Below are 26,690 nucleotides of genomic sequence, written 5' to 3' on the forward strand. Positions count from 1 at the left end.
CTGAAAGATTATTATATATATCCTCAGAATAATGTCCTTAAGCATGAGAATGTCTGTCCCCAAAATCAAACCAAGTATGCATACTTTCTCAAAAGTTATAACAAGCAAACAATAACCCATAGATAGATATAAACATTGCCAATACAGAGAAGGAAGAAATTATCATGAAACTATTAGAAATTTTTCTCAGAGACTAATCCTAGAGATAAAAGAATCCAGGTGATATTTACATATTGCTTTAATGGTGATATCTCTACTGAAATACTTTGTAACACCATTTTAGTGAATAATCTGTAACATTCATATATTTTTTTTTAATATTGGGAAAAAAGATCTTATCACATGAAGACAAGTCAATTTGCTTAGGAAGAGGGAGAGTATGTTGTGATTCATTTGCTTTAGTACTTACTTTTCTGGTAATATTTAACATATAAAAGAGGAATCTAGAATCCTAATCAAAGGATAGAGACATACTGTAATACCCTAGGTCTCATCAAGTAAAAACTGTAACTGTCAACTGATGTCTGCCTCAGAGTCTGACCCAGATCACTTTTATTTGTTCAGAAAGAAAAGATGTGTCATATTTATAGAGCAGGTGGAATTCTGGGTCACCATAAGCACAGTTTGCAGGAGAAGAAACAAAACAAGACAAAGCAAAGAACATTAATGTGGCTCTTCTTGCCCTAGGCAGTAACACTTAAAATGTCTTCTGGGGAATTTCAATGTTTCCTAGTGTTTCAAGGTCTCTTGTTTCAAGTCTGAACCTCTTTGGGGAAGACTGCACAGAGAGCATCACTGTAGTAGGCACAGACACTACTAGAATGGTAGATACTGCTGGTCTTCGCTTTTCTTAAAGGAAATCCAGGTTTTGTTTTGTTTTTTTAAGCCAAGAAATCCTCTTAACTGTTTTCTCAATGAGAAAATAAAATGAATCTAAGTAAAGAATAATATCACTTATAAATTTCAATAAGGACATAAACAGAAACCACAATGAACATAGCAATGCAGATAAAATGATAGTCCAGTAAAAATTACAATAGTAAGATATAACTAAATATAAAATCAAAGAATCTGTTGGAACCCCTAAGTGAATTTATATGCCTTTTCTATTCTCTACTTTCAAAGAGATATTGAAGAAAAATCTGATGAATTGTATATCTGCCTTAAAAAACAATTCTAATGAATCAACGTTGGAAAATGAGACAACATAATATAGCTGAAAAATTAATGGACTTCAGAGTCCCATATGTAGAATGTTAGCATTACTATTATGTTTGACCTCATCTAGGTGTCTTAACTTTTCTCAGAGTCTGTTTCTTCATATCTTATATGAAGCTTATAAGATCTACATTGTATAGTTATTATGAAAATATACAATGTATGTGAAAATACATTTTTAATTAAAATATACAACTATTATTAGAATAAAAATGTTTATAGCCAATTTATTTATTTATTTTTTGAATTTAAGGACCAAATAAATCTCTGATTTACCTCCATAAACAGGAATGTTTTCTTTATCAGGATAAAATGTCTTTAATATTTCCATTTCTATTAGATTATTTCCCATTGAAACTGAAGTGAATTTTTAGTGACATTCTTTGCACTATAAAACTCATGAATACCTGATGGCAGTCAAATTCCGTGGCCCCCTTATTTGAGCAGAACTTTTACTATGTTTAAACTGTTTACCTAATTAATAAAATATTGAAAATGTTATTTTCAAAGTTGTATTCCTTATCTTAGTTGGCAACTGATTCTAAGAATTTTTTGTCAATAAAGAATCAACTTTTTTTTTAAATTAAGGAGTCAACATATTTTTGATCAACTATATTTTTCTTATAGCAAGAGCAAATTAGGAAACATGGAGCACATTGCTGAGGATACATGGTGGACTCACACTTTTGTCTGATGACCACTAGAAGATATGCAGAAGGAAGACAGGGAACAGTTGATCATAGCCAATATTATGTAATTGTATTTTTAAAGAAAATAGCTAAAGCTACCTAATTATATGTTTTAAAGAAAATATAAGGTTATAGAGAATCATAACATCGGACCCGAATTTATGCAGCATCCATTTAAGTTACATATATGATTACTACAGGCAAAAATTAATTTACCTTCCTAAGAAGTAAATCTGTTAATATTAATACTCTCTAGTATGAATGTGTGTAAGTATACACACACACAATGCATACACTCAGACACATTTATATGTGTGTTATATATAAAGACTTGTTAGCTGTTATATGTAAAGACTTGTTAACTTGAGGTACCCTAATTTCTCTAAATTGGGCTACAGTTAAGATAAATACTGGATTTATCACTCACACAAGGTTGCTTTTGAGAATCAGTGGGATACTATTGATGTTTACACTGATACAAAATATGGATTGTCCCGACCAGAGTGAGGCATATGATTCACTAATGCTTAAGGGTACGTTATTTAAATTTTATCTAATTTTTAAATTTCATTTATTTGGCAGGATCTAGAGGCAAAATCATAAGATCTCAGAAATGTAAGAAAGACTATAGAGTTCCCTGCTGTGTCTATTTTTTATTACCATAGGTGAAGAATATATTTATGGGTACTTAAGCTGAGTTATTTGATAGAAGAACTACACTCACAACTAGTTAGAGGCAGACACATAATTAAAACTCAGATTGGTCTGACTGTGAAGCCTCTTTCCAGCACAATATGCCACTCTAAGGAAGAATCATGCAGATTTGAAAGGTAAACAAAAAATAATAATGTTAGAGACACTATTTTACCATGTTATTTAAAATTTATTATACAAAAATGCCTTGTTAAAATTATCTGACTAGCCTGTTGTTTTTTGTTTATTTTTATTTCCTATGTAAATTAAAAAAAAATTCTATTTCGGGGCGCCTGGGTGGCTTGCTCGGTTAAGCGTCCGACTTCGGCTCAGGTCATGATCTCACGGTCTGTGAGTTCCAGCCCCGCATCGGGCTCTGTGCTGACAGCTCAGAGCCTGGAGCCTGTTTCAGATTCTGTGTCTCCCTCTCTCTCTGCCACTCCCCTGTTCATGCTCTGTCTCTCTCTGTCTCAAAAATAAATAAACGTTAAAAAAAATGTAAAAAAAAATTCTATTTAGCCTTTAGTGCCCATCAATAGTGAATTCACTCTAAGTCTGATCCAATGAATCCTGAGACCCATCTCCAAATTATTTAATTTAATTTAGAAGTTTCTAAAAGTGTACTCGCTGATTTAAAGTCATAATGTTAGTTGCAAATTGTACCATCAGTGTTTGATAGAACTTTGGGTTGTTTCCCTTATCTGTATTGAAAATTATTCTGGATTCAAGAAAAAGAAAAAAGAAACCTATATCATAAAATTGAAATCCTTTTATTTGGTGAAATACCTGTGAAAGAATCTTACAGATTTAGCATTCTTTGCAATGACTACATTAGGCAAAATACCAGTTTAACTAAGTATACAATTTTAAAGAAAAATATGGCTGTATATTTTTAGGAGGATGGCCTGCCCTTGACATTAAATGAAAAATGGTATAATAGTTTGAGAGCCATTGAGTTTTAATCATAAATTATATTGACTTTAATACATTTTTTTCTGACTAGATCTGGAAAGAAACAGATCAATGAAGGAAAAATGTTTGGATGTTTATAAAATCAAATTTCATATATTCTCTCACATTTTATATACTCCAGTGAGGATTAGCGTGGTTCAAATATAGCAATAAATTATAAGAATATATCTTATTATGTGAGTAATATAGTTTGGGGAGGCACTACTCTTTTATAGATAACTAAGACAGGTAATTGCATTCAAGGCAATAGAATATAATACACTATGTTGTCTCTGAAATTCAAAATGAAATTATGAAAGCCAAATTATATGCTTTTAAATAAATAAGCCAAGTTCATTTGTGACTAAAAATCTTTATTATATTAGTCTCTATTAGTAGTGGGGAATATCTGTTTCATTGTAGTATTTCCGAATCACAGAATAAGGTAAATTATCATTTTATTACATCCTTTTATTTATTTTTAATTAATTTAACATTTATTTTTGAAAAACAGAGAAGAAAATGAGCAGGAGAGGGGCAGAGAGAGAGGAAGACACAGCAGAATCCAAAGCAGGCTCCAGGTTCTGAGCTGGCAGCGCAGAGCCCAATGTGGGACTTGCACCCACAGACTGTGAGATCATGACCTGAGCCGAAGTCAGATGCTTAACCGACTGAACCATCCAGGCACCCCTGATTACATTCTCTTAATCTAAGCTTGGAGTTGGCACTTGAAGTGTCCTATGTCTTCTACTTTAAGGGTCCCATACATTTTTTAATGTACAGGCAAATGACAACAAACAATACTCATGTTATAGATAACAGATGACAGGACATTTTAGGTCCCTTGGTGTTTGACCCTTATGATCTTGTTAATAGTGTAATATCTCAGCCTTTTAAGAGGTTGCTCTGACTCACATGTGAAAGGAAATGCTGTCTTTCAGAAATATAGGTTAGTTGGCAATAGCCAGCATTATACCTAGGAGGGATATACAGCAATTTAAGAAAAGCCACTTAAATGGCTATTTCCTCTTTATCCAAAGGGTTCTCATAAAGAGTTGAAGGATTAACTCTTAGGGCAAAAATGGGCATGTATCCTATACCTACATACAATATCTGGGTTCATCAAAATTTCATGGAGTAGGAAATGTGTAAATAATATTAACTTTTCAGATTAGCTTGGTCTGGCAAAACATAATGTTAATTGTACAAAACATAGTGAGTGGGAAATGTCTCAGACACATTAAACGATAATGATTAGAAATATGTGCAGAAGTACTTCCATTGTAAAGGTGGACAGGGGATAGCAAAATTAAGTCTTAATTGAAAAAAATACAAAGTAAACAGTAAAGGAAAAAATATGGTCATTGTTATAAAAAACTTTTAGACAATGATTTATTTTTCTGTGTTTTAGTTACATTTAACAAACTTATATATCCAAAGAAAAATACATTGTATCAAATTTTAAAATGCCCATTAGTAAAAATGCAAAAATAAAAGCACTATAATCATACTATCCAAAGACAAGAACTGTTTAGTGTCTTATTGTATATTCTTCTAGAAATTTTTACACACACACACACACACACACACACAATTTCTCTAATTGAGATTCTACTGTTTGTAACCCACTCTTTTAAATCTATGGCCTATATCTTCACATGGCAGTACATTTTTATCTCATCTGCTACCTAATCAGCCCATAATAAAACTTCTCAAGTTATCTGAAACCTGTCCATACAAATGGTGGTCAAAACTAAGGTTCACTGCAAGATTGCATTTCACATCTTGTTGTTATGACCAGTAAGTCTTTTTAATCAAAACGGTATCTTTTTTTCCTATTCACTTATTAAAGAAACATGCACGTTGTCTTAAAGAATATCCCCCCTTCTCAGTTTGACCAGTTGCATACTTGTGGTTTATGATTTATTTTTCAAGAGCAACTTCTACTAAAATATGAAGGATTTGGCCACCTAAAATATCCAACAAAACATTTATGTAAGATTTTAAGGTATAGAAACTAGTTCTTCAAGCTTGTACATCTACCATTCCTGCAGAGTTGTAAGAAAGAAAAAAGATAAAGAAAGGCAAATCAACCAAGGAACTTCTTTGGGGAAATATTGAATGTAAATGCTAATGAGAAAAACGTAGAAATTATTGTCTATTGTGTTTTTGGGTGTTTTATGTTTATTGCCATGACCAAGCTAAGTAGTGATGACTCAACAATTGATATCCACCCAAATTAGATGAAAACAATGGAGGCAGAGGTCTCATTTTATTCTATTAAGTGGTTCTTCTTGGGGCACATGAGTGGTTTAGTGGATTAAGCGTCAGACTTTTGGTTTCAGCTGGTGAGATTGAGCTCCGCAGGCTCTGTGCTGACAGCGTGGAGCTTACTTGGGGTTCTCTATCTCACTGTCTCTCTTCCCCTTTCCTGTTTGCACACATTCTCTCTCTCTCAAAATAAATAAATAAACATAAAAAAGAAGTGATTCTTCTTAAAATGGAAAACAAAAACAAAATAGAACATTTTTTTGTTACAGTGATATTGACATCCATTTTCATAAATTCATGCCACTTATTTTTTGCAGAATAGATAAACAGAAGAAGTTTAGAGTTTCGTTCAAATCTACAACTAACAAAATGTTGGGCACTATTCTCAGTCATACATAAATCCTTTGTAATAAAAATATTGGGCTGAAGGAACAAAAATACAACTCTTTGTGTAGTAATGGCTTTTTCAGGGATATGTGAAACACTTGAGCCAGAAATTATGCCTTGGACTGAGATCTTAAAATGTTTTCTTGAGATACATATTTAACTGCCAGGCTCAAAAATATGATCTTACACATGCCAAAACACATCACAATGATGAGTTTGTGTCCATACTACAGTTTAATTTTCTCAGCATAGATTTTTATATCTTTATAAAATTCCATTTAGGAAAATCTAGTTGAATTATAGCAACATTCCAGTATGCTATAGTACTTTCGGCTGTCAGGAAACAACCTTTAGGATGAAATACTTCTTAAGGTTTTTCTGTAGTTTTATACGGCAATATAGCAGTCATAATCTTTAGAAGACATGGCTTCATTTATAGAAGTTACACAGATTTTTTTCAAGAGCTCCTTAAAATTTTAAAATTTTATTTAGGATCATCTGCTATCATTATTTTTGATGTGTCTTTGAACAGAAGTTTATTTTGCAAGAGCAAGTAATTTTTTTTTCTAAAAGAATGTAGCTGTATAGGGTAAATTCCTGTAAAAATGGGAACATAAGGCATAAAAAAGTTTACTATTGAAAGCATGGACATTCAGGGAGTTCTTTTTTACTTTTCTTATCTATCATGTCTTCTTGGTCAAATATGTATTAGGTAACACCCATGTGTTTTACTCTGGGCTATTTACTGTGATGAATGAAATTAATATATCTCAGGGCTATGACCACAGAAAGCTCATAGATACTACTCTAGAACAAGCAGTTAAGATCATAAATATTACTTTTCAAGCAAGGAAAAAAATTAAGTTAGAAAACAATGAGTGATCAGTTTCAAAATTATATCTTAGCTAACAATATATTAAAGAGACACTTTAAGAAGAAAAATCTCTAGGAGATCTCTTCTAACCCCTTCTAATCTCATCTTACTAGTGATATATTTTAATGTAATACTTAATGTGTAGACCTCTTTTGTAGGTATATGATGCTTAGGCACGCTTTTGATAATAATATTTACTTCTGTCCTACCACAACTCTGAAAACCAATCTGACTCAATTCTTCATTTTTTCCTGCTCTATATCTTATCAAAGTTCCAAGAGTTTGAAACAGCACTTTTGTTAATACATCTCTCTTATCAGTACCATCATGCTCCAGAGGTGTGGGGTTCATATATTTCCAGACCACTCATTTTTGCGTTGGAGCAGTAGTTCTCAAAAGGCGGTGATTTGGGCAGACATTTGACAATATCTAGTGAAATTGTCGACTGAAGGATGGGGGTGCTACTGGCATCTAGTGGATGGGGGACAAGGATGTTGATAAACACCCTAACATGCATGAGACAGTCCCCCATAACAAACAAGTATCCAGCCTAAAATGTCAATAGTGCCACTGTTGAGAAAGTCTACTTTAGAAAAAATTTTGGAAATAATATTATATACCACAACATTATTAAAATATATTTCCATTTATTTATAGATACAAGTAAAATTAAAACAATTTAAAATGCTTAAATATCAATATTTTGTCATATGTTCTTCATTCTGTTACTAAGTGTAATATATATATGTATATGTATACACACACACACACATACACACACACATATATATATATATATATATATATATATATATATATATATTCTTTTTTTTTTTTTGGTCAAATGGCATGCTGTGGCTGCTCGTCTCCAAAGATTAGTTGTTTGTGCATGGTTTATTTAAAAAACAAAGCAAAACAAAAAGCGGAAATAGTTTTTGTCATGAGAAAAATTTTGTGACAGCTTTAATGCAATTTTTTGTTTGTTTTTCTTCTAACTGACTAGATCTGTGGTATGGGGATAATGTATCCTACATCCACTCTTTTTCTTCCTCTGTCTTGTCTCTCCTCTTACTTGTTTTTTTCCTGTTTCCTTCGGTTGGCAGAACTCCTCTAATTGCAGCTGGAGTCATCGGCGGGCTCTTCATCCTGGTCATCGTGGGTCTAACATTTGCAGTTTATGTTAGAAGGAAGAGTATCAAAAAGAAAAGAGCCCTGAGAAGATTTCTGGAAACAGAGGTGAGGTGTTTATTTCTTCTCTGCATGTGTTTGGGGCTTTTCATTAGGTTTAGAAGGTTTAGATGATACTCAGCTCTTTAATCCAAGTGAAATGCTGTTCAATTTCCTGCCAAGGGCTTATAGTTCATAGTATGTTATGCAATGTTGATGAAAAATCAGAGTATATAGTAAAAGTAGTCACGGCAGTTTCATGGCTTAAAGAGGACAAATACCAAGGGTGAGACTATTATCTTCTCGAACGACAGATCTTATTGAAAAGACATATCTGTTTCTTTTGGGAGAGGAATCCCAAAGGCAAGCTCTAGGATATTACAGTAGCAGAACAGAAAACATCTGGGTGGATGAAGTCTCAGAAGAACTAGAAAAATGTTAGAATTTTTCTGGTTGAAAATAAAACCAGATAGGCCAGCAATTTATGCTTTAATTACGGTCATTAAATTGGTAGCCACTGATCCACTATACTAGCAGTAAAAAGCTGAGCTTACAGGATGAAGCTTAGTATTGTAATCACACAGACCTTACCACACAATTTATGGGAATCATTTAATATTATGCGTGTTAGTTGTTGTGAATATGTAAATTACCCACAAATTATTATAATTTCTTTCATATTGCCACACTGAGTTCTCTAGTGTACAACATGATAGTTTTCACTGTACAGGTTACAGGGGAAAAACAATTACAGAAAACTATGCATTTCCATTTCCTTCTCAACTTGCATCTTACCTCTTTCTTCTGATATACACATCCCTGGCTGTCTGAACAGCTCACAGCAATTCTGTTCTGAGACTTAGCCTTCCCTGGTTTGTTTTCTTGCTCATTGTCAGTGTGACAGTCTGACTTTTCCTCTTAATACTGACAGGAATGAGAACATCCATTTAAAAATTTTGCAAACTGGTAGCAAATAAAATTTAGCTCTCTTTCTTTAGAAGTTTAAAGTAGATAGAATCGTGTGAAATGTTCAAGTACCTACAGTTACACGGAGGAAAGAATTTCTAAGAATTGGAGGTGTCTAAAATTTAAATGGATTGTCTCCTCAATAGAGATGGCTAAGCATAAGATAGGTAGTCAATTATATACATGAGAAAAAATAGTAATAACTCTTACTTGAGCTGGATATTTACAAATAGATCAACTTCATCATTTTCAACCCTGCACGTGAATACAAGTTTGGACACAACACCTGTGCTGTGCTTATTTTCAGCTTAGCTAGGATGCTGTAGGCAGGTAGAATTCTCCCTCATGGCCAGCTTGGGGCAGTTGTAAAGAGAATTCTAAAGAGTGAAGTAAATTAGAGTTGGAGAGGAACTGAAGGCTTGGAACAGCAGTGGCTATTTAAGTGACTGAGTAAATAGAAAAGGAGTTCTGTCCCTTAACCACAGGCAGAAAAGTCTCATTGCTACAAAAATAATTATTTTGTGTGTTTTCTTTTTTTTAATATGGTGCTAAGAATGTCCTTTAAATTGGCGTTTAATTACTAAATAAGCAAATGCTGATTAGTTTTATAAGCAGATTCTAATTTTTATAAAAAATTATTGGTTAGTACTAAATTAGATAATTGTAGAAGTCCCATCTTTTTCTCAGGAGAAGTAAATAACTATGATTTTCTGCCATCTAAATAGAAGAGGAGTTCTTAAGAGGATCAACTCAAATCCTTAACTACTGAAGCTTGAAATCTGTCTCAGATGTGAAAAACTTGTTAAAGCATGATATATTGTTGGAATGTACTTAGAGTAAATATGCTTTTCCAAAATCGTTTTGCTCCAGATTGTCTTGTCTTCTGTTACATGAATAAAAGTAGAAAATATGTTTGTTTTTATTTAACATACACTTACTGAGATGCACTGTAAGCTTGATACTTTGATAGATACTGTGATTAAAAAGTGTTAATGGGACATGATCCTATCCCATGAAGAGTGACAGATTCAGAGCTTACAATACGGCAGGCAATATTCCAAAGTTTTCCAGCTATGTTATACCCCATTTCATCTTTTGACACTCTTCGAAGGTAATTATTGCCATATCTATGTTACGAGTATGAAATGAGGGACAAGGAGGGATAAATTGCTTTCTAAGCCTGTGAGTGGCAGTACTAAGATACAAACCTACAAATTTAAACTTGACCCTCTTTTTGCCATCTTGGCATGCAAATGAAACAATGCCTCTTTTAAAGACATCATTCGCAAATGCCTGGAAAAATATGTTTGTAAAAATTTTAAGTGACATCTAAGAAAATTGCAGAAAACTAAACATTTCAGGTAGAATAGTGAAGTTCTCAAAACATGAAATTATGGCAATATTATGTGCCAAAGCATCTGTTTTAAATACATATAGCCCATAGTGCTAAAATTTAGTCCCCAATCTTGCATATGGTTTTTATATAAGTTTTTATATGATTTAAAAAGATAATTTATTAAAGTTCCTGATTATATACATATAGTGTGTGTATCAAAATCTACTGAACAAATTCTGCACAGCAGAGTTGGATTCGAATAAAGGACATTTTCTGAGGGAGATTCTTCTTCTAGTTTTTTTAAAAAAAATTGTAATTCATTCTGAGATTTATTTTAGGTGACTTGAACACAATTGTATGCATTTTTTGAAATATAAATTTGAAAATGAAATAGAAGCATATTTGTGGTCAAACTTTTAGACCATAGCCTAAATTTATTGATAATTTTATCATCTTCTCCAAATTCTTGTTGATTTTCACTGCACTTACCTATACTCAAGATTCTGTTCAGCTATTGAAATAGACCATTATGTTCACAGAAGCATAATAATAACCAAGCCAGAGGGTCACAGTGCACTTAGCATTGTAAACAGACATTGTGAAATACTGTGATGGTTTTCAAGGCAATTTGAGTAGGCGTCGCTTTTAATTATTTCCTTAGGCTGAGAAAGAACCAGTTATTTGTCTGAGTTTAAAGTTTAGTTCCTTAATTTAACTTTTAAAAAAGAAACTTCTATTTCTCTCACTTGCATTTTTACTCAAGCATAGATAAAAACCTAAAATTTTAACACAGGATGTAGACTATTGGTACCCACAGTCAATCTCACGTTTACTTTTTTTTTTTTTTTCCTCCCGCTCACATAAGCAGGAAATTGGCACATACTCACATATCTTTCCCCTCCTTACTCATCCTCTCTGGCTGAATGGCATCTAAACTGAACATCTAAAATTATTTGTATTTATATCTTTTGGCCACACCCAGCCCACTTTACAGTCTGGTGTTTCCCATCCTGATCTCATCCTTCAGACCTGTCCCACCCCTCGTTGCGTTCTGCTTTCTGTCTTCTTCCTCCTCCCTGATGCTGTGTCCAAACTGCTCTTTACATTGGCAAACCCTCCTCCATGTCAATCCATTTTTATTATCTCAAGTCCAAATTTAAAGTGTACCTCGTCCAGGAAGCCAAAACTAGCAAAGCTTACTCGCTCCTGGTTATTTTATTCCTTTGCATTCCAAAGCATTCATGTTGGATCTAGAATGAGTTCATAGAATTTTAGAATTTTTTATCTTTAAGGTACTTTAGGGCCTTGCTGCTTAAAATGTGTTGAAGGACCATCATCGTACATAGATATCACCTGGAGTTCTGCAAAATGCAAATTTCAGCCCCAACTTTAGACTTATTGAACCAGAATCTGTATTTTACCAAGAATGTCAGGTAATTCAAATGTACACCAAAGTGTTAGAAGTACTGCCCTGGGGCACTGGTATTGTGCTAACTTACTTTATTTTCTTCCAACCATTTGTTTGTCCTGGCTTCCCAGTTAGATTTTCAATGCTAAGAAGACAGCATTTTATTTTTTTATGTATCAAATCTCCTAAAACAAGAAAGAAAACTTTGATAGAGTACATGGACATAACTAAGATCTCTGAGTCTTAGCTGGGGATACCAAAACTGGAAGCACTTCAAAAAGTAAGATTTAGAGCCCCTAATCAGCCTAAATTTATTTAAAAATAGGGAGAAAAATCCCCTATCTTAGTATGCCTCAAGGTAGGCACAGTTTTATACTTGTGTTCAGCTAGGCAAAAAGCTTGGGAAGAGAAAGGATAGACTCTGAAGGAATCGTGAGTGATCCATACTACAAAAATATTGTCAATGAAAGTGTGCTTGTGTGTTTTTGTATGTATGAGAAAGAGAAGCAGGCAGAGGACGAGGGGGAAGCACTGACTGGTGAATGGAAAGCTGTATAACCTGTATTCTTTTTTGTTTTGTAGTTGGTAGAACCCTTAACTCCCAGCGGCACAGCACCCAATCAAGCTCAACTGCGTATTTTAAAAGAAACTGAGCTCAAAAGAGTGAAAGTACTTGGCTCGGGAGCTTTTGGAACAGTGTATAAAGTGAGTAAAAACCCATACCATTAGTTACTTTAAGTTTCCTTTCAGACTTGTCTTAAATAATAGCCAGAGTTAATTGCTCTCGCCAACCTAATTTCCTTTTAATATCCAGAGAGTGGAACCTTTATAGTATTGAGAAGTTGCTGCACAAGTGAATCCATTCATTTTTGTTGAGGGCTGGGATGGGTACAGTCATGAGAAAGCAGGAAAGTGTCACGGAAGCCATGGTATATAGTCTTTCTTTCCACGCCCTTCTGAACCCCTTTTGATATGATCTCCCTATTGGTAAATTTGTCCTTATCTAAAATACACAGCTCTCACCCACTTTCCTTCTCCATGCACAGTGCTGCGGGGAATCACAGACAGGCCTGAGAATGTACCATAATCCTTGCTCTTCTTTTCTTCTGCTCTTTCATCCACATGTCTCCCCACCAGGACGTTACTAGCCTATCTTTTTAAAACCTACACAAATGTGCTGACTGGTTAACAGTTTAGTTTAGTTTAGTTCCTAAACTACTTTTTGCCTACCTGTTAACATATATGATTTAACAGAAAACTTTCAGTTTTGATGTCTTCACCATTATATGCAAACTAAAAAAGTGACTTTATTTGTGAAATTCAGGTCGGAGAATGAAAGGGTGACATCGTGGGTTTCCAATAAGAGACATCTTTTTGGAAAGGGAAAGCTCAAATAATGTTATCTGCGTGTTTACTTTTTTAGCTTAATTACAAAACCAATTCAGAGGCCAGGCCCAAGGTTAATTGTGGTGAAATTTGTTTTTCAAATTCAAATTTCTGCTGGGTTAGTGCTAAATCCTTCTTAGACTGTCCATTGTGACAGTTCCCCAAATTTTACTTGACAGTTTTATATATTTCTTAAAGCTATATGCAAGCCTACAGTTATTTTTACAAACATTTTTGTTAAAATAGACTGGATCTTAGAAATTCTGTATTTTACAATGTTTGTTTTTTTTTTCTATGTGAAACAGGTATTTACTTAACAAAAAATATTAACAAGTAGAATATTAATCTTAATTTTCTCTCCTGAGTGTTCCAAAAATAATTTAATCTCTTTAGAATAAAGTTGTTTTATTCTAGGGCCAAAATGCAGAAATTTCTTAATCTATTTAGTGTACATATTATGTTCAATTACACTCAAAATTAATTGAGCACCTAATTGGAATAGAAACTATTCTAGGCTGTCTTGGTGCTTTCCAGTCTTCAAATTCTTTGTAATGTTGAAGAAACACAGTTTATCCTGTTTTTCTATTTATATATATGCTAGAAATAATGGACTTCCTGTTTGAAGATAACTCAGTTTTAGATTGTTCCTAGCATATCACCACCCTTTTATTTTAAAGATGGTATGATCTGGAAAGAAAAATTTTATTTTAAATCATGGATAACATTTAGCTCAAGGACAAATATGATCTAGTGACCTCAGCAGGGAAAAATTACCCATTTAGACATTTACTAATAAAGTTATATGAATGTTTTTATTATGAACAATTATTTGCCTGTTGTCCGTGACTTTATGCCTTTATTGAAATTACTTGTATTGAAGGTTCCATAAGTATGTTTAAATTTTATGCCTGCAGTGTGTATGGTTGACCCTAAGTTTTAATTAGTATATAAGTTCCTACAAAGACATACTGTCTTAAAATGTAAAGAACTATTCTTGACCACATAAATGCAGATTAGCTTTGCTAATTATTTGGTTAATTTTTCCTCCTGGTTGGAGATAGGCTGTGTTTAAACATAAAAGATCTGAACCAATATTGTGGGTATTAGCATAGTTGAATTTTTGTCTGGTCAGGCCTAGAAAATAATGACTATACTTATTTAAAAAGCAGTACAAATTAATTCACACTGAATTTATATTCTTATTTCAAAAGTATACTTTAGGAATATTTTAATATTGATGATATATCTTTATAAAGTAATCCCCTCTTTAGTTACTTTAGTGAGTAATGGTAAACGTGTTCTCTACCCTAGATACCATCACTAAGCAAATGTAGCCTATGGATCTTGGACTTTCACTGCCTCTCCTACCCCATTTCTGCACTAATAATTAAAAAAATAATAATAATACCACAGGGAACATGGCTTATTTCTTTGTATTTTTTAAAAATCTTTTTCAATGTTTATTTATTTTTGAGACAGAGAGAGACAGAGCATGAATGGGGGAGGGTCAGAGAGGGAGACACAGAATCTGAAGCAGATTCCAGGCTCTGAGCTGTCAGCACAGAGACCAACACGGGGCTCGAACTCACGAACTGTGAGATCGTGACCTGAGCTGAAGTCGATGCTTAACCGACTGAGCCACTCAGGTGCCCCCTTTTTTGTATTTGACACATAAATTTCCCTATTCACTCTAAGAAGAATATAACCCTTAAATTCACCTTCTAATGGTTAAAGAGTTTTTTTTTCTTTATTATTCTGATTTTTTAAAATAATTTTTGTATTTAGTTCTCCTCTTGTATTATTGCAACTTTTGATAATACAAATATACATGTTTTAGTGTAGAAGTAGAAAGCGAAAAACTTTTTTTTTTTATAACTACAAGCAATTGATATTAGGAAAGACTAGAAATTCTCTTTAGGAATAAGAGATTGCTTTTCCCCCTTTCATATTAATATTAAAACTGGACTAAGAATTCTTTTGTTTTTGGTGTCAGGGCTAATAATTTAAAATCTGAGATTTCCATTTTTTCCATATAACCTCACATTTGTTTCAGTGTTCATTTGGGACAATGTGCTTCAAAAAAATTCTCATGTAATCGATGCACCCCTATGTATCTTATCAAAATTATTGTCCTAATTCAAATAGTTGTTTACTCAGAAATGCTGTTATTTTCCTTAATGTTGTACTTGACTCAAACCTTACCTACTTTATATTTTCCCATTGTATAGATCTTGCTCAGATATTATATTTTTGTAGGAGGAGAGAACTGGCGGTGACCAATATAAATATTTTATATTATTTCAGAGCTAATAAAAATCTTTGACACACACATACACAGTATTTAGCAATCTAAACAAATTAATAGGTGGTCAATACTCCCTAGTACTTTCCTTAGAAAACTAATTCTTAAATCAATCTGAATTTCAGGAATGTGAGACTAGGCTATTTTTATGTTTTTGTTTGTTTTAGTTGCAGAATAATTAGCTAATATTAATGCTGAAAAGAACCTCCAAGATTACTTAGCCCAGTCTTCTAAATTACAAATGAGACATTTGAAGACCAAAAATTGGAACAGCATTCTCAAAGTCTTGAGAAGTTGATATTTATCCTAATCTAATATTATTATATTTTATGTCATTTTTTCTCTATTGAAAGCCTTTTTCACACATACAAATTGAATTTTATAATGTGATACTTTATGATATAATAGTAAACACCTTGAAAGCAGAATAAATGTATGAGTCATTCTCAGATAATGAAAGCAGAAAACAAAGTTGCTATGTAACTTGTAACATATAGCAGGTACTTGTTAATTTTTTTTTTATTGAATAAAAAGATGTAGAACTTCTAAATTATTTTTTAAAGAAATTAATAGAGTGGTTAAATCAAATTTTGTCTCTGGTATGAATTTGTATATGTCTTCATATAGATTTTATGTGATTTTTCCCCCAAAGGGTATTTGGGTGCCTGAAGGAGAAACAGTAAAGATTCCTGTGGCTATTAAGATTCTTAATGAAACAACTGGTCCCAAAGCCAATGTGGAGTTCATGGATGTAAGTATAGACACCAGGCAATCACATTTTTATGCGTTATTAATAGACTGCTTTTAGAATTAAATAAAGCCTTCACTACTTACAAATGGTATAATATTTATAGTTAAAGCCTTGAGCAGGGGTCAGCAAATTTCTTAAAGGACCAGAGAATAAATAGTCTTTTTGTGCAATGTGGTCTCTATGGAAACTAGAGACCACAGCTCTGTCCTTTAGGTGGGTGAACATCCATAGGTACCTAAAGACACAACACACAAAAATGGATTTGCCTGTGTTGCAGTAAATTTGATTTACACAAACAAGATGAAGGCTGAAGGGCTGAAGACCAAATTCTGCTCTCACAAGAGCTCTGTGTTTAACCACTATGCAAAGAAGGGCAAATTGCATTTGGGAGTAGTAATGATGATTTGAAAAATTAATTGTGCTGCTTTATTTTATTATTGTTATCCACTTAGCAGAAAACATCAATCAAGGTTAGTTTCTATGGTAAGTCAGTTTGTGCTAAATTTAAATTAGGAACCTACCCAAGTCAGATAATTACCGATGGAAATTTACTTTTTTCAGTTCAAATTCGGAATACAAACCTTATGGGTAAAAAGCTCCAACTGTAGAAAAATAAGAGTGTTCTGAAGAATAAAAATACTTTATAAGGTCAGTCAGAACTTTAAGATTCCCCCCCAGCAAAAATTGTAGATTGAGCTGTTCAGCAGATTTCAGAAGGTAGGACAGATAAAATGTATATGTGGCATGCTGTTATTTTTTCACATTCAATATAAGCTATCCTGCGAGGGGTTCTATCAAAGATACATATGTTCTTTCTCTTTTAGAATGATATTTTCAATAATAAGAATGATTTTGATTTTCAAATGACCTTCATATGAAAGATGACGCAAGCATATGCACTTTGATTTTTTTAAAGATGGATTGCTATATATTTCTACCCAGTTTCTCTTGTAAGCTCTTTTGTAAGTTTTATAGGAGCTCAGTTTTTGACCTTGGATAATTTATTTGGGCATAATGCTTACCATCATATATGGGACTGCTTTTAGTTAAAGAACTTCTTGGCTATTATATAACAGGACTGATAATTAACCGGTGCAAGCCAGCTGCTCTGATCAGTCAGTTCTGTGCCTTACCAGTTGCTAAATATTTTGAATACCACCCTTGTTACACCTTGTTGTTTATCTACCACCACCTGACAGACACTGAGTCCAGTAACTAAATACTATTTCTTTCTGCAGGTGTCTAAAAGTTCTGACACTCTCTGCAGCTACCTGTCCTGGCTCATATAGTAAAATGTAAAACTGAAGCCTTTTCCAGTGAAGTCACAACCTATTTGATCTTGATTATAGGTATACAGTTGTGAAAGGAATTTTCAAAGAAACTAAAAAATATTAAGAAAAAGGACAATGAATATAAAGAGTGTAGGTTAATATGTAAAACCGATGTAAAAAAAAGATCTTGCCCAGACTAGACTGCAGCCAAAGCTGAAATTCACAAGAATGCTAATAATCTCTGCTGGAGGCTCGGACAGCCATTTTTGTCATATTTCCATGGAAACAGACTGGCAAAAAGGGGTTAAGAGGCTACAAAATAATCACCTAAGAAAGAAGCTTTAAAGGCTTCATCATGATTTTGAATGATTATTTGAAAGCTCCTAACCCCTCCTTTTTATTTTTTTTTTTTTTCCTGATCTGAAGTCTATTCCCATGGAAACAGGAGTGGGGATGGCAGCTTGAAGTCTTAGATTTCTGCTGAATTTTAGATGAGGTTCTGATTGAGCCATGAAAGGAGTCATTTTCCTAAATCATTGGCAAATTTGGTGACCAACAGACTCCAAACCGTATGTTCTTTTTAGAAGTTTAAAAAAAAATTAGGGAAAATGTTTTGACTGAGCCCTTCGTACATGTGGATAGATGCCAGATTAATAGATCGATGGACTGCCATCGACAATTTCAATAAATATCAAGCAGAAACATTCAGTACTATTTCACAACTTCTTTCGATACATTAGTGTGGCATCGCCATAATTAAAATAGAGTTGCACTGGAAAAATTAATGGTAAATTCAGTATTTTAAATAGACTGGTATAATTTTGATGCAAAGTATACCTACATTGCATAGCAACATTTTTAGCTCATCTATTAAGAATGTAGATCATTGTAAGTACTTAAATAATATATCAAACTATAATAAAAAGCTTCATATCAGCAAATTTATTTGTAATTTGGGCCTAAGAATTAAGTTGAAGTTACCAATATCCCCGGGTTATTAAAATGAAGGTCATGTTTGGCATATCTCTTAGTTTGGGTTCTTCCATATGGTAGAGTACTCCTGATTTAACTTTGAAATTAATATAACATCTACTGCAACCATGCTTCATGTCTCTTGCAAATTAATGTATATGTGTATTTGTTTATATGCATTTGTTTTATACCATTTTGCAGAAGGAAAATAAAGCTTCCAAAGATTATGGAAACCGTACACTCTTATTAAACACTAGATCTCTGGGCACCTGGGTGGCTCAGTCAGTTAAGCATCCAACTTTGGCTTAGGTCACGATCTCAGGGTTCGTGAGTTCAAGCCCCACATAGGTCTTGTTGCTGTCAATGTAGAGCCTGCTTCCAATCCTTTGTCTCCCTTTCTCTACCCCTCCCCACCCCTTTCTTTCTCTCTCTTTCATAAATAAATAAATAAATAAAAACATTAAGAAAAAGAAGGCATTAGATCTCTTTGCCCCACTTCACCTGACAGCATCCAACTTTATACTTGGGGTAGAATATTCTAAATTCAATAACTGTTAATACTAAGTTTATTAGATACAGCTATGTTTTACTGGTTATTATAATAAATGACAAAATACAACTTAAAACTCACTACATCCAATACTTCTATTGATATCCAGGGCAAAGGAGAGGACTTTTACATTTTCTTAGAATTTTTACAATAGGCAAAAATAAATACGTAACAATTTGTGTTCTTGTAAATGCTATGCTTACTTTTAGCAGAGAAAGAGAATTTGGTCACAAGGCTGTTATTCAACCCATCTGGATATGTCTAATAGATTTATAATGACAATAATAACACACTGTTATTGAATGGCCAGTATGTCTTTAATTCCAATAAAGGAAGATCACATTGAACAACATTATAAAATAATGACTCTAAAGGTGTACATTCTTAAGAATACCTATGTTTATACACACTGCTAGTTCTTGTTTCAAATAGCACCATTTCGTTGGAAGAACACAGGAGTATTTTTTGTTGTCATTGCTTTGTTTTGTTTTGTTTTGCTTTGTTTTGTTTTTATCCATAAAATGGTAAGGAATGCGTGCCAAAACATGATGCTATTGAGCAAGATTCCTAGAATTGGGGACCATGGTCTGGTCAAATCAGACAAGCTCATTAGTTTGTCTGAATTTCTATTACTGTGTTGTTGTTATTGTTTTCTCTGATATTTAAGTCCCACTATCACTTGACATTATTACATATAACTTGAAAGTGTACAGGTATTTAAATGTTTTGTTAACTGATATGCCTTATTAAAAATAATCTTGAGGTTAAAAAAAACACAATTATTCTAAATTCCAGTGACTGGACAGTAATACTTCAGCTTATTGCTTCAGTTTCTTGGCTTTAGTTTCAGCTTTCCCAGGCCAAATCAACCACCTACTTCCCAGTAAGGTGCTGCAAGGAGATATGTTTCAAATCACTCAGATTTATTGTGTAAATGGTCATATTTTTATTAAAAGAAGAATAGCTTGTTGTCCTCTCCCTATACAGTGGAAAAATTTATTCATCTTCACACAACTGGCATTTTATCATTTTCTGAAGAAATGTCCATATGAATTGTGCTTATATGTTGCTCTTCTCTGTATTGCCTTAATAATATTCACTGTCTTAATGTGAGTTGTTTCAAATCTAACTGATGTCATGTTAGTGGGCTGAGACAAAAGAATTTATTAGTAGAGTTTTTCTCTCACATTATGGCAGACTTTAAAAATGATTTAAAAATATATTTTGTACAATAACATTAATTTCAAATGATAAAAATAACATTTTTATGCCTATGACTTCACAGGTAACAGTAACTATTGGCTAGCTCCCATATCATACTAATATTTTTTTAATTCATATAATTTAATCCAATGATATCTTTAGGCCTTACCGATTTGCTCATTTGCATTCGTGAACAAAATTTCAGAGGTGAAAAAATGCAAAATTTCTTTTTTAAAAAAGTCCATTATTTAGATGTCACAGGATTCTATACTGCTGCCATGATCTTGAGAAGTCAATTATAAATAATCCTCCTTTCCTAAGAAAAATTACAGCTAAAATAATTAAGAAAAGTTTTGGTTAGTTACTTTGCTTTTAAAAACTTGGGGTGCATGGGTGGCTTAGTCGGTAAAGCCTCCAACTTTGGCTCAGGTCATGATCTCACTGCTTGTGAGTTTGAGCCCCATGTGGGGCTCTGTGCTGACACTTCAGAGCCTGGAGCCTGCTCTAGATTCTGTGTCCCTCTCTTGCTCTGCCCCTCCCCTGCTCGTGCTCTCTCTTTCTGTTTCTCTCTGGAATAAATGAAATATTAAAAAATATTTTAATAAAAACCAAACAATATCTTCAAGGAGAGATTCTGTGAACTCCATTAGAAATAGAATTTAGTCTTTCAAGGCTCTACTGAAAAGAACAGAAAGGAAAAGAAATGAAAAGACAAGACAAAAAAAGAAAGGAAAAGAGAAGAAGATTAGAAAAAAGAAAAGAAAAATTTACCAGTTAACTAAAGTAAATAATTTGTTATGGTTTATTTCATTAGCCCTTCTGTACGTCCTGTTATTTGTATAGAACTTGGTCAGAAATGGCATCACATGTGAAATCACTATTTCAAACACCGCATTGTCCAACCACACTCTCCTACACCTTTGGTTCCTTTCCTATAGTACCTTCTTGAGAAACATTGCACCTTTTTGGGTATCACCCATACATTTGACTCCTCTATTTCTCACTACCTCTCACCTACCACCTTTCCTCCACAAACAACTTGGATTCATCATCCACTGTTATAATCACATTCTTTCGGAAACCTTCAACTTTCTTGCTTCTCAAAATCATGCTGATGTTAAGCAATTCTGGAAATACTGAAATGTCTCAGTGCCATGTTCTAGACCTCTTTCCGGTCTGCATATTTTCCCTAGATCATATCACTGGATTACTAAATTTCAACTCCAGTGTATTTTATGAATCTGAGCTCATCTCTATCTTTGATGTCTCCAAATTGAAATTTCGGGGGCATCTCAAATTTAACACATTTGGAATGTATCTCTTTGTCTTCTTGTCTATATCTCTTCTGCATGTAAATAATTTGTATATTTTTCCACCCTGTTCTACTCTATCAGAAATTTGGTATTTGTCCTTGAATGTCACAACCCCTCAAACTACTCACTACCAATTCAAGAGCACATGATGCTATGATTTTTGATTCTATGCCAAAAACACATTTAGAGAGCATCCTTATCTTTTTATATTCCACTGCTACTACCTTAATCCAAATAATCAACCTCTTTAGCTTGAATTAGGAGAATAGCTTCCAGTTTGATCTACCGACTTTTTAATATAAGACTTGAGTTGTGTAACTCCTGTGCATAACAACTTTCAGTAGCTTCACTAGAGCAAAATACTAGATCCTTGCTTTCTGAGCTCCTAATTACTATCCTAGCCTTCTTTCTCTACACCGACTTTTTTTTTCCCACTCCTACAAGTCAAGCAAGACAGTGCCTTTGTCTGGAGTGTCCTTTTCCCAATTATACCTAATGAACTCTTAGTTATCCTTATTTTCTCAGTTTAAGTATACTTCTTCAAAGATTGTTTTCCTGACCCCTTAATCTCAATTGTAACCTGCTAACAGTACTTAGATATTTTCCATTGTGCATCAATCATGACATTATTATACACTTATTTGTGCTAGTTATTATTATAGAATCCCACTCTACCACGAGCTGATAGGATCTTTGATGACAGAGACTGTCTGTTGACCCCACCAGTGCATATTTAATAGCAAAATAGCTTGCTATGTAAGCATGTATTTAGGAACCAATAAATACTTTGTTAATTGCCTGAATGGATTTTTTCCTATTTTTTAAAAAGACTTTTATTATTCCTCTTTTAAGCCTTCTTTATTTCAGTCTAATTGATTTCTCTACTATTTTTCCCCAATAGTCTTATCGTTTTTGGCATATTGTACTTGGATCATTTTTCTTAGGTGTTTATATTGTTCATCTCTGATTTATTTCTACAAACTCAAATTTAGTAGCTGTCTTAAATCCAGAGTAACAACATATCTCTGAAAAATAGACCTATATTGACTCTCTAAGTAGGACTCAGTGTGCTCTCTGAAAGCCCCGTTAAGAAGGAAAACACTTTGTAGATTATCCATGCATGCAGGAAACCAGTAACCACTCCCTAGTGGGAACCTTTTGAATACTTCCCTGCAGATGTTTCCGTTATATATAGGAAGATGGTACTATGTTTCATGTTTAGCTTCTTTTAAATCTTGAGTTCCTGAAATTTTATATAGTAATTTTGGATAGAGTTTGCTTCTCCAATAACAATCTGTTGTTAGTGTTCCCCTCAGATCCACCCTTGTCACTTGCCTATTGACATCTATTCCAATAGGAACAAGGACGACGCGAGGATGGAATCCCAAATAAAAAGGAGAAACAAAGTTTGATTTTTATCACTGATTTTTGCAAAATTAAATGTATAAAAATAATTGACTGCAGTCATAAATCACTGCTGGTATTAGTTATCTGAATTTAATAAATATTATAAAACTTGAGCTTTAATTATTGTCATCGGGAGTACTAAAATGTTAGAAAATAGGCAACGTACTTGCTAAGTTTTATATTCTAACAGGCTTTTTTTTTTTCTTGATGTACCTAAAAGAGACCTCCTAAATCCAAACCAGTTTTCTCTCTGTAAGCCTCAACATGTAACTTAATAAGTTTTCTGCTCCTGTTTCTCCAAAGCATTTCTTGGATTTGTGTGAAGGAAAGGATGTTTCTCAAGGGCACATAGTATACTGTACCAGTATTTAAATTTGATGAATGAAAATTAGTAGTTTGTTAAAGGCACTGGCTTTGCATATTGTAGATGTTTTCCAGCTTTGTAAATTCTACAATTTGGTGAATTTTATAAATTGTTACGGATGTATTGCTTTGCCACCACAGAGCTAGAGGAGAATTACACCGATCATGTACAGTTTCTGACTCCAATCTGAACAGTATTTGCTAATTATGGTGGTTTAGGAAGACTCCTCGCTCAGTTTGATTGCACCAGGAGAAAGAGCTGTTTATAATATGAAACTTGTTCCTAAAATTCAGGTAGAAAACTCGTGCCCACAGGGCAAGTATATACCAGAAAATAGCATTTCCAAAAAATTAGCAAATAATTTCAGACCTATCAAACCTTGATATGATTGGTTTTGTTAGTGCTTAATGTTATGTTTACAGGTTCAAGGATACAAAATATTGTTTCTGCTAGAGGAAGGGACTAGCTGAATAAAATCCTAGTTTGCATTATGTGGCATAAGGTGATTTTAGTTATTCATATAGCAGGGATTTGGTTCAGGAAATGAAGGCTTCATATGCTGTGACATTTTCAGTAGCACACACACATACAGTTATGTGTATCTACATAGTGGAATAAATATATATTTACGTATTAATGTATACTAATATTATATATTATAAATATATGTTATAATTATATTATTAACATAAATAAATTATAAGTATTATCAATACTGTAAATACATATATTTTAATCTCATCATTAACACCTTGCATAAAATGATTACCATACAATTTCTGTGTCTTTAAGCCTGTTAAAATAATGAGTTGTACCATACATACTACAGAAAGAGCTCAATTGTATTTTTTCTCAGTAAAAATAAAAGAATCAAGATACTGTTTTGAACATTTCTAAATGCTGCAGCAGCTCCTAGGAAGCCATGTTTTTTGTTCTCATAGCTTAATAGTTTACGTATAGCTTGGCACAGTGTGATTAGAAATAAGAATGAGCACCTCTGAGGTAGTAAAATTATCAGACCAGTTTGATAAAAAGCTTAGCGTTTTCTACAGTGATTGTAGTGACTACAATTTTATCTAGGGTTTTGATCCACTTAAGAATTTCATCTAACCTCTCTGAACTTAAATGTTCCATTATCTGTTCGAAAATAATTAGAAGCTGTAAGCAGAAGTCTTCATACTTGGAGTTCCTTGGGAGTCCCTAAGCTCACGGAAGCAAGGAGTGTGATGGATGCTGGTCAGCTGATATTGGACCAGCAGCTATAATAGCAGGAAATGCTGCTTAGCTAGGTGAGAAAGTTAACGTGGGGAAAATCAAAATGAAACATTTGGGATTTATGGTTGGAAATAAATGTATCTTTTTCGCTTGTTTCCCGGTTAGAAAGTAGCCAAGGGAGCTAGTTCTTTTTTTCAGTTGTTTTTTGAAAATTTATAATTAAGATCTAAGAGCCCACGTGATCTCAATCATATTCAGTGTAATTTCCTTCATCCTCACAAAGAAATTTTAGTGAATTAGGAAAATGTTTCGTACACTGCATGCAGATAATAGGTGAATCTGACCAGTAAATTAAAAATTGTCTGCTTTAGCAAACATGTGGTAAATAAACCATAGGAAACATGTATAAGCTTTTTGGGAGGGTTGCAAACACAAGGGGTTTGAGTACAAAGCCAGAAAAATACTTTCCTTTCGTGAGTCAAGTAATGAGCCACGTTCCTTTAAAATGAAAAATTAATTTCAAAATGAAGAATACTTATTCATTTAATAAACATGTTACTATAGTCTCACTAATGAAAAAGTATTTTATTCTTTTGCAGAGAGATGCTACAAAATACAATATTCTCTGGTTTTTCATGTCATGTTGCTTTAAAATTTTTTTTTTCAACGTTTATTTATTTTTGGGACAGAGAGAGACAGAGCATGAACGGGGGAGGGGCAGAGAGAGAGGGAGACACAGAATCGGAAACAGGCTCCAGGCTCTGAGCCATCAGCCCAGAGCCTGACGCGGGGCTCGAACTCACGGACCGTGAGATCGTGACGTGGCTGAAGTCGGACGCTTAACCGACTGCGCCACCCAGGCGCCCCATCATGTTGCTTTAAAAAGGAGTGAATTCCAACCTACATTAGTCTCTTTTCCCTAATTTTCCACGAAATTTATAACGCATGTACTAACGTATAACTGTGCATTATTTTTGCGTCCCCAACAAAATTGTTAATATCTTTTGGTTAATAGCTACTCCACTCTTTGTAAATTCCACAATACCCATTAACTGAGTAGTAACATTTCAGTAAATATTTATTTTTAGTTTGGAAGGATGGATATATTTACTTCATTTGTTTTTTACTAAGCTTTAACGGAGTGCCTACTATGTGCTGAGTCCCATGCTACTCTAGGGATTGTAAAGATAGCTATCATGGCTTAAACTTAGTGAGATTTCTCTAGTAGCATTAAATTAATAAAACAACATTCCTTAGGTTGGAACAGAGGAAGTATGTTAGGGGATTAGTAGAAGAAAATATGATCATTAATGGTGGGTTGGTTTAGGGATCTTTTACACTCTTCACCAATGCAGGAATACCAAAGTTATTTGACCTTCCAGTTTATTTGGTTGCGTTTGTCTAAAATGCATGCACTTTATGAAATAAATTGAACTTTGTTTCAGTTTATTTTATCTGATCTTACTTTTGCCATATATATTTAATATATTTATTTTTATATAATTTATGCCATATATGTGTGTATGTATACATATATATTTCCATATTGTGTGTGATTAGGGGGATTTGTTGGTTTATTTGTTTGAGGGGGTTTAAGTCAGGAGATAATGAATTAATATACAAATAATCTCCTATAACTTAATTAACATTAACTCCCTCAAGGTAGGATATTAAAGTGTAACACAGTTTTCAGATATAGGTCTTATATAAACCCTGACATATCTGTTTCAAATATGTTTATTTTAAAAATGTTTATAAATGTTCTATTTCTATTTTATTTTAAAGCAAGAACTTGTTAGTTACCATTTTAATCTGGGGATTAATTTATTAAGAATATTTGCTTATAAATGCTATTCACCCAAAAGAAGGCCACAAGTTCTCTCCTATTTTATTGGGTTAGGTATGAACATATTTTGAAAAGGCTCTGTTCTTTTTTTTTTTCACTTATATACACAATTAACTCTCAAATAGTGTCTATGACAATATTTTTGGTTAA

General features: G+C 33.3%; 1 protein-coding gene across 1 annotated transcript in view; it reads left to right on the top strand.

Moving 5' to 3' along the window:
* The window catches only part of ERBB4 (erb-b2 receptor tyrosine kinase 4), a 1,149,310-nt gene that overhangs the window by 918,420 nt on the left and 204,200 nt on the right, over positions 1 to 26,690 (top strand). Inside the window, exons 17-19 of the mRNA XM_047868778.1 lie at positions 8,187 to 8,319; positions 12,543 to 12,665; positions 16,301 to 16,399. Of these exons, the coding sequence (XP_047724734.1) occupies positions 8,187 to 8,319; positions 12,543 to 12,665; positions 16,301 to 16,399 (355 nt within the window). The remainder of the gene's footprint in view (positions 1 to 8,186; positions 8,320 to 12,542; positions 12,666 to 16,300; positions 16,400 to 26,690) is intronic.

The sequence above is a fragment of the Prionailurus viverrinus genome, chromosome C1, assembly GCF_022837055.1.
Source record: "Prionailurus viverrinus isolate Anna chromosome C1, UM_Priviv_1.0, whole genome shotgun sequence".
NCBI lineage: Eukaryota > Metazoa > Chordata > Mammalia > Carnivora > Felidae > Prionailurus > Prionailurus viverrinus.